General features: G+C 58.7%; 1 protein-coding gene across 2 annotated transcripts; it reads left to right on the forward strand.

Annotated features, from left to right (window-relative positions):
• The first annotated feature begins 2,885 nt into the window (after positions 1-2,885).
• On the forward strand, positions 2,886-7,467 carry CCNB3 (cyclin B3). 2 transcript variants are annotated; one of them, XM_065846492.2, is made up of 12 exons: positions 2,886-2,962; positions 3,551-3,669; positions 3,744-3,827; positions 3,977-4,095; positions 4,626-4,707; positions 4,995-5,093; positions 5,270-5,362; positions 5,612-5,749; positions 6,217-6,372; positions 6,629-6,778; positions 6,973-7,103; positions 7,256-7,467. In XM_065846492.2, exons 2-12 carry the CDS (start codon positions 3,577-3,579, stop codon positions 7,326-7,328), a joined length of 1,218 nt encoding a protein of 405 aa, XP_065702564.1. In that variant the 5' UTR covers positions 2,886-2,962; positions 3,551-3,576; the 3' UTR covers positions 7,329-7,467. The 2 variants fall into 2 exon arrangements, with proteins under 2 accessions (XP_065702564.1, XP_065702565.1); XM_065846493.2 differs by lacking the exon at positions 2,886-2,962 and having other exon boundaries at positions 3,115-3,669.
• Positions 7,468-7,495: the final 28 nt, after the last annotated feature.

Here is a 7,495-nt window from a genome sequence, read left to right on the forward strand (position 1 = left end):
CTTTCCTCCAGTCCCTCGGATGGCTGGGTGGGATTCCAGTACGTGGTGTGAGCCACAGCCTGCAGCAGGGTCTGGGTCCCCACAGCCTCCCCAGGAGCGGCAGCACCGTGGGGACTGGAAAATCCGGCTTCCCCCTGCCAAGCCCGGGCAGGACGGGCAGACACAGACCCATCCCAAAGCGGCAGCTCGCCCAAGCCCCACAGAGCCGCAGGCAGATTTAGATGGGGGTTTTTGGCTGATGATCTTATCCCACAGGCCGATGCACCGTGTTTCCATCTGCAGTGGGCTGTGTCCCAGCTCTGACTCGTGAGTACGCGCCCAACTCCTATATTTGGCTGGAGTACACACTGCCCCAACATGCACAAGGAGAGGCAGACAACCGGATCCTATAAGGATCCCAGACCGACCATGAGTGAACCTCAGGGAGCTCCCAGGCCAGGGATGGCAGCGGTGGCACCAGGGGACCTGGGGCTGGAGAATACAAGTGGCCAAGGAGGAAACAAGGCGGGCTGGAACCACAGCAGCCCTGCCCGGTTTGGGGGACTGAAGGTACCCGACATCTGTGGGACGCAGGTTCAGAGCCCTGTGGGCTCCCCTCGGCCATGCCGCACCCCACAGCCATTCTGCTGCTCCTGGCTGTCAGTGGCCCCAGGTCTTGCTGCTGGAGATGTGGCAGAGCTGCCCACATGCAGCCTGAGCTGCCCTGCTTGTCAGCACAGAGCAGTCCCCTTGGAGGCTGGCACCAGGAGGTTTCCCTACCAAGGGTTCATCAGCTCCACCAGCAACAGCAGCACATGGGTCTGAGATTATCCCAAAGGATTTCCTTGGGTTAAACTTAGGAATCTTCTGGCTGGGGAAAGCTCTCCTCTACTGCAGCGCTGAGCTCTGCTGAGCTTATCTCCACTGAGGTTTTCCCTTGAACCTGAAGCCTGACACAGTGGTGAAAGCCCCTAGGAGCTGGAGAGGGGAAGGGACCTCTCCACGACTGGTGGCACATGTGCCACCCCCCATCCCTGTCCCCAAGGGAATGGGGATCAGGTCAGAGCATCCCTGAAGCCTCTGGGACCATGGGAGCTGCTCAGACATTGTGTGGGCTGGTCAGGGGCAGTCCAGCGACAACCACCCTGCACAAACAGGGCAGGCCCTGCCCTCAGAATCCCCTTTTGCTCCCACCAGTGCAGGTCAGCATCCCCCAGTTGAGCTCAGGTGATGGGCTTGGGGCAGGTGCCAGGTTACTGCTGCCACCCTGCAGCTGCTGCCAGCCCTGCTCCCCCAGGTACTTGTCATGGCCATCTGTGGCATGGATGCTACTCGACACCTCCATTCTCCTCCCAGAAAATGAGACGTTGGGGGCAGAGGGTGGCTGGCTGGGGACTCCTCAGCGAGAAGGTCAACGTCCCCCCTTCTGATCTCAGCAGGGGGTGGGAAGTGGACGGACCCTCTGAGAGCAATCAAGCCCAGGATGAACTCTCTCGGATCCCCCGAGCACAGCAGTCAGGAGCAGAAGGCAGGGGAGGAGGCAAGAGGGACGGACCCTTTCCCCCAGCCATGCTGCAAGGGTTATTTAGGGCAAGCAGGATTCCCCCTGGTGAGCATTGAACAGCACTGTTTGAGGTCATTTGTAGCAGTGGATTGTAGCCCTTAGAACTCAACCAACAAGGGTGAACTGGTGGCTACTGGTGCCATCCCTGCCCAGCCTGGTATAACAGGCTTGCTCGACCCCTTAACTGAACATGCGATATTTGGTTCAGGCCCCACAGGAGGTAAAGTCCTGAGCCATAACTGAGCCAAGAACTTCTCTAGTTCAAATCTGTTCTCTGAAAACCCACAAAGGAGCAGGGACACAGTGAGCATCAATGCATATGAGCTTGGAACACCCATCATGCAATTAACTCACAAAAAGTGGGTGGCTTTTTCAAGACTCATTTATCAAGGAACAAAGAAAGTTGTGGGTACAAGAAGTCTCACGCAGACCTTTTGCGTTGCATACAATTTGACTACGAGTCAACCACTTTATTCTGTAGATCTGACAGCCTGGGTGAGGCTTTTTGAGCTCTCCCTGCACAGCGGGGACACCCTCGAGGTTGCTCCTCGAGACTGCTCCTCGAGACAGGACCCTTCACTGCCTGCGGATCTCTGGTACGTGGGCAATGTCTCACATAACCTTGTCACGTGGTAACTCAGATTTGTGCCTTGCTAACTTGGATTTTGTCCTGGCAGCTTTGATTCTGCCTTGGTGGTCTTGAATCATCACTCCAATGATTGTGCAGTACAGTAACAGTGAACCTCACCATCAAGCTTCATTACATTGCACTTTTACAACATCACATTAAAACCACTTTTGCTGATGCCTTCTTTAAGAGAACTAAATCACCCACTCACAGCACAAGGTGACAGGAGCTGCGTGACCAGCCAGGGTACACCCTGGCCCCGAACCAGAAACCCCCCCACTCGGTGAGAAAGCGCAGCCCCGGTGTCCGGACAGGGCAAAGCGGAGACCCACAGCCCTGGCTGCAGGCAGAAGAAAGGGGGTGGAGGCCCCGCCATAGGGATCTGTGGAGGTCGTTCCATCCCCCCATGAAGGACGGGAGAGCCGGGTCTGCCCAGGCACGGCGGCATCGCGACCAACCCACACTCGCCCACGCTCACCCACCGCCACCATAGTGCCCTGCAACGCCGGCCCCGCGAGGAGGATTTAAACGGCAATCGCCCCACCAATCACCGCGCGCCTCGGTCGGCCCGCCCCGCCTCCTCCGCAAAGTCGCCCCTCCATTGGCCGCCTGGGCTGAATTTTAAACCCTGCCGCCCTGCCCCTTAGCAACCGCATCTCTGACCGCTCGCCGATTGGCCGCACCTGGCACCGCCCCGCGCTCTCACTGGTCGACGCTCGACCAGTGCTGGCCAACCGCTGCCGAACTGCTACTTTCAAAAGCGCCGGGGCCGCTGCGGGGCTGTACTGCAGGTGAGCGGGGCTGGGGCTGGGGCTGGGGCTGGGGCTGGGGCTGGGGCTGGGGCTGGGGCTGGGGCTGGGGCTGGGGCTGGGGCTGGGGCTGGGGCTGGGGCTGGGGCTGGGGCTGGGGCTGGGGCTGGGGCTGGGGCTGGGGTTTCCTGGCTTTCCGCCTCCTGCATCCCCGTAGACTTGCTTTCCCCCCTTTCCACGGTACCTCGTGAGATCGCAGGGGTGCAGACCCCTGTACCCTGGGGTGCAGAGGTGTCCCTGAGCTCGCTTCCTCCCTGGTGTTGGGGTGTAGGGGTGGCAGAGCCCTTAAGTTGTTCTGCGGGATGCAGGGGGCTGGGAACTGCCCCTTCCCTGCTGCTCCCAGCTTCCGATGGGTGTCGTGATGCTCCGTGTCCCTCTTCCTCTGGGGGAGCACACCGATCCTTGTTGCACCCCGCTCAGGGCACTCTGCCTGCCGCGCTCAGAGAGGGGGTTGGGATCTGTCCCTTGCTGCACCTCCTGGGGGTACAAGTGCCCCGTGATCCTGCCCCTGGCTGTTGGGGTGTCCCTGGGGACGGCAGCCACCCCCATCAAGCCCTGCTCTGCTCCCAGCTCGCATATAGAGGCCGACAGACAGAATGCCGCTGCCACGAAATGCCAGGGTGCTGAGCACCAAGCAGCCCCGAGCAGGCAAGGTGGGCCCTGCTGCAGAGAATGCCAACCTGGACAAGGTGAGTCCCAAACCGGGGAGGGGGGGCTCCTGTGGGGCAAATGGCCCCCCATCTTCTAACAGCTTCTATCGCAGGAGGAGAGTGCTCAGGCCAAGAGGTCGCCATCCTCGCCCCAGGGTGGGCCCAAGAAGAGGTCGGCGTTTGGGGACATCACCAATGTGAGTGCTGCTGTGGGGTGGGGGCTTTGGTGCCCCCAATGGTAGTGGGGCTGGGTATCCCCTCCAGCAGCAGGAGGAGGGGTCTCCCTGCAGGACGCAACTCGCTGCCCTATGCACCCCTCTGAACACCCCCGTTCTCCCCCAAACAGGCTCGCAAGAGCCAGGTGGTGGCAGGAAAGAAGGAGGCTGTCAAAGCGGCACCACACAAAACACAGAGGGCCCATACTGCCCTGGGGGTGGCCAAGAACAATGAGATCAACCTGAAAAAGTGAGTATCCGGTGGAGATGGTGACAGGGACCAGGGCAGGGGGACGCTGCAGGGCCAGCACCTGTAAATCTGTTTCATGGGGAAGAACATGCAGTGATCGGGGCTTTTTTTTGGCCCATGGAGACCATGAGCCAGAAGGGAGGGGCAGACAGTAGATGAAATAGCCTCAAGTTGCGCCAGGGGAGGTTTAAGTGGATATTAGGAGAAATTCCTTCATGGATAGTATTTTCAGGCATTGGAACAGGCTGCCCAGGGAAGTGATGGAGTCACCATCCATGGAGATACATAGAAGGCCCCTATATGTGGCTCTTAGGGACATGGTTTAGTGGTGAATTTGGCAGTGTTAGGTTTACTGTTGGATTTGATGATCTTAAAGGTCTTTTCCAAACTAAATGAATCTTAGAGTCTCTATGGGGATACTTTAAGGGTGGCTTAGCCCCTTCCTGAGCAGCAAGGAGGTCTGGAGAGCCACTTTCATCCAGAAGATGTGGCCTCCTATCAGCAATGATTTATGCTCTTGTCCTGTCCAGATCAATGAAGAAAACTCCCCCAATTGAGACTCCTGCAGAGCCCAAGGAGGATCCTGTTCCAGAGAAGCCAGTGCCTGTGCAGGTACCCAAGCCCTCTGGGCCCCCAGCCTCATCCTGATGGTGCTGATCTGCAGATGCTGCTGGTGATATTGGGGCACCAGGCAGTGCTTTGGACCTTGGAGATGCTTGGGCCCGTGTGGTGGGAACCCCACCACCTTCTTCCCATGGGAAGGAGTGGGGTGGGGGCTGTGGGGTGGTGGGGGCAGATGGGAAGAGGATACAGAGCTGCAGTAGCCTTGCCCTGAGGGGTTGACCAGCACCTGCAGAGCTTGGGGCCTCCCCTCACCGCTGTCTCCTTTGTCCCACCAGGCACCAGCAGTGGAGGACATAGACAAGGAGCAGCTGGGTGACCCCTATGCTAATGCGGAGTACGCCAAGGAGATCTTTGAATACATGCGGGAAAGAGAGGTGGGTGATACCTGGCCGGGGTGGCAGCCCTGTCCAGGGATGGAGTGACCAAGTGAGCAGGGCCATCTGCTGCCCAGAGGCTCTGAGCACCTGGTGGGGGCCCACATGAGGTGGCAGGGTTCTCATTTGAGGATCGTGGTGTCCAGTGAGTCCCTGACAAGCTCATACCTTGGCAGGAGAAATTCATCCTCCCTGACTACATGGAGAAGCAGCCAGACATCAGCGGGGACATGCGTGCCATCCTGGTGGACTGGATGGTGGAGGTGCAGGTATATGGGCAGGGGCAGCAGGCATGGCCTTCTGCAGCACAGCCCCCACCCTGGGCTGTACCTGTGGGACCCCAGTGTGTTGGCAGAGGCTCCTGCAGCTGTCCCCAGTGCAAAGCTGGTCTTGCTGCTCCCCAGGTTGGGGATGAGACTACATCCCTTCCTCTGAGCCCAGCCCTTGTGGGGGGAAGCAGGGGTCAGCAGGGCCTAGCTTCTGCCTGATACCCTGTCCCCCTGCCCGCATCCTTGCAGGAGAACTTTGAGCTGAACCATGAGACGCTGTACCTGGCTGTGAAGCTGGTGGACCACTACCTGGTGGAGGTGGTGAGCATGAGGGACAAGCTGCAGCTCATCGGCTCCACTGCCATCCTCATCGCCTCCAAATTTGAGGTGACTCCTTGTGTGCTGTCCTGGGGTGCTGGGGCAGAGGAGGCTATGCCTCTCTGGTCCCCATGGGTAACTGGAGAAGGTCAGGTCCCCACAGTGTGAGACTGCTGCCCTGAGGGCTGCTGGGGTGGTATCTGTCCTTGTGTTACCCCTTGCATTAGCCCTCCCTATCCCAAGGTGAATGCAGTTCCCAATGAGCTGGATCCCATCTCCTGGTGTCACTGGAGACCTGGCTCCCCTCTGCCCTGCAGAGACCAAAAGGACACCCAAGTCTACCTCATACAAGCAAGGCTTGTAGTTAGAGCCCAGGACTGGAGCAGTAAACACAACATACAAGCCCCAGGGGATGCTGTAGAGTCCCTTTGGGGTCTGGCAGAGCACAAGCTCTTACAGGGCCTCCAGACCAGTAGGATTTCCTAAGCGTTGTCAGGATGAGCCCATCAGTGTGCTGAGCAGTTGTGCCCCATCAGGAGCGCTGCCCACCATGCGTGGATGATTTCCTCTACATCTGCGACGATGCCTACAAGCGGGAAGAGCTCATTGCTATGGAGATGAACATCCTCAGCACCCTCAAGTTCGACATCAACATCCCCATCCCCTACCGGTTCCTGCGACGCTTTGCCAAGGTGGGTGCAGCAGGAGGGTGGGCTGGTGTCCAGGTGCCTCCAGGGCCCCTTTGTGTTGGCTCCCTGGGCTCCCAGCTGGCAGCAAGGAGCGTTGGGCCAGACCTCCCGATAGAGCTGAGGATGCTGGTCTGTGTCAAGCTTGGGGTGTGAGGTCTGTGTCTTGTGCCCCAGAGGCAGCACTCTAGATCCCCAAAAAGGTTGCGGGGGAGCAGTGTTGCTAAAAAAGTTCAGCCTTTTCCTGCCTGCCTGGCCGTAGTGCGCCCGTGCCACCATGGAGACGCTGACGCTGGCCCGCTTCCTCTGCGAAATGACGCTGCAGGAGTATGACTATGCCCGGGAGAGCCCCTCCAAGCTGGCTGCCAGCTGCCTGCTGCTGGCACTCACCATGAAGAACCTCGGTGGCTGGGTAAGCGCCTGCCCAACCTGCTGTCCGCCTCCAAAGCCCCCTGGTCAGCACCACAGGGGTGCAGGAGCAGATGGATCAGTGTGGGGATGATGTTCTGGGGCTATGCTCAGATTTGGGGGAGAGGGCTGGAGAGGGAAGATGATGGGTGTTCCATCACCGAGAGGGCCCAGCTCAGCCGTGCTGCCCCTTTGCAGACCCCCACACTGGAGTACTACAGCGGGTACCACTCCCAGGACCTGCACCCCCTGGTGAAGAGGCTGAATTTCCTGCTCACATACCAGCCCCATGACAAGTTGAAAGCTGTGCGCACCAAGTACTCACACAGGTGAGCAGCGTGGGTCTCTACCTCGTGTCTGCTCCCTCCACAGAGGGCGGCACCACCAGCATGCACCCTTGGGTGCTGCAGAGAGCTGGGGGGCCCTGGTGGATGGGTGTCAGGGCTGTGGCTGAGCCCTAGTCATTGTGGGTTCCTTCCAGAGTCTTCTTTGAGGTTGCCAAAGTCACCCCCATGGACATGCTCAAGCTGGAGGAGATACTGAAGAGCTGCTAGCCCGGTCTCTGTAAATAAATTGTAAATAGCTGGGTGCTCTCTGGCAGGGAGTTCCATGTACATAAATAATACTAATTTTAACTGATGGGGAGGGAGGGGGGTGGAAAAAAAAAAAGTCATATGAAGCTGTCAATAAAATATTCTGTTTGTGTCACACGCCGGTGGCG

The sequence above is a fragment of the Patagioenas fasciata genome, chromosome 11 (assembly GCF_037038585.1).
Source record: "Patagioenas fasciata isolate bPatFas1 chromosome 11, bPatFas1.hap1, whole genome shotgun sequence".
In the NCBI taxonomy this organism is placed as follows: domain Eukaryota; kingdom Metazoa; phylum Chordata; class Aves; order Columbiformes; family Columbidae; genus Patagioenas; species Patagioenas fasciata.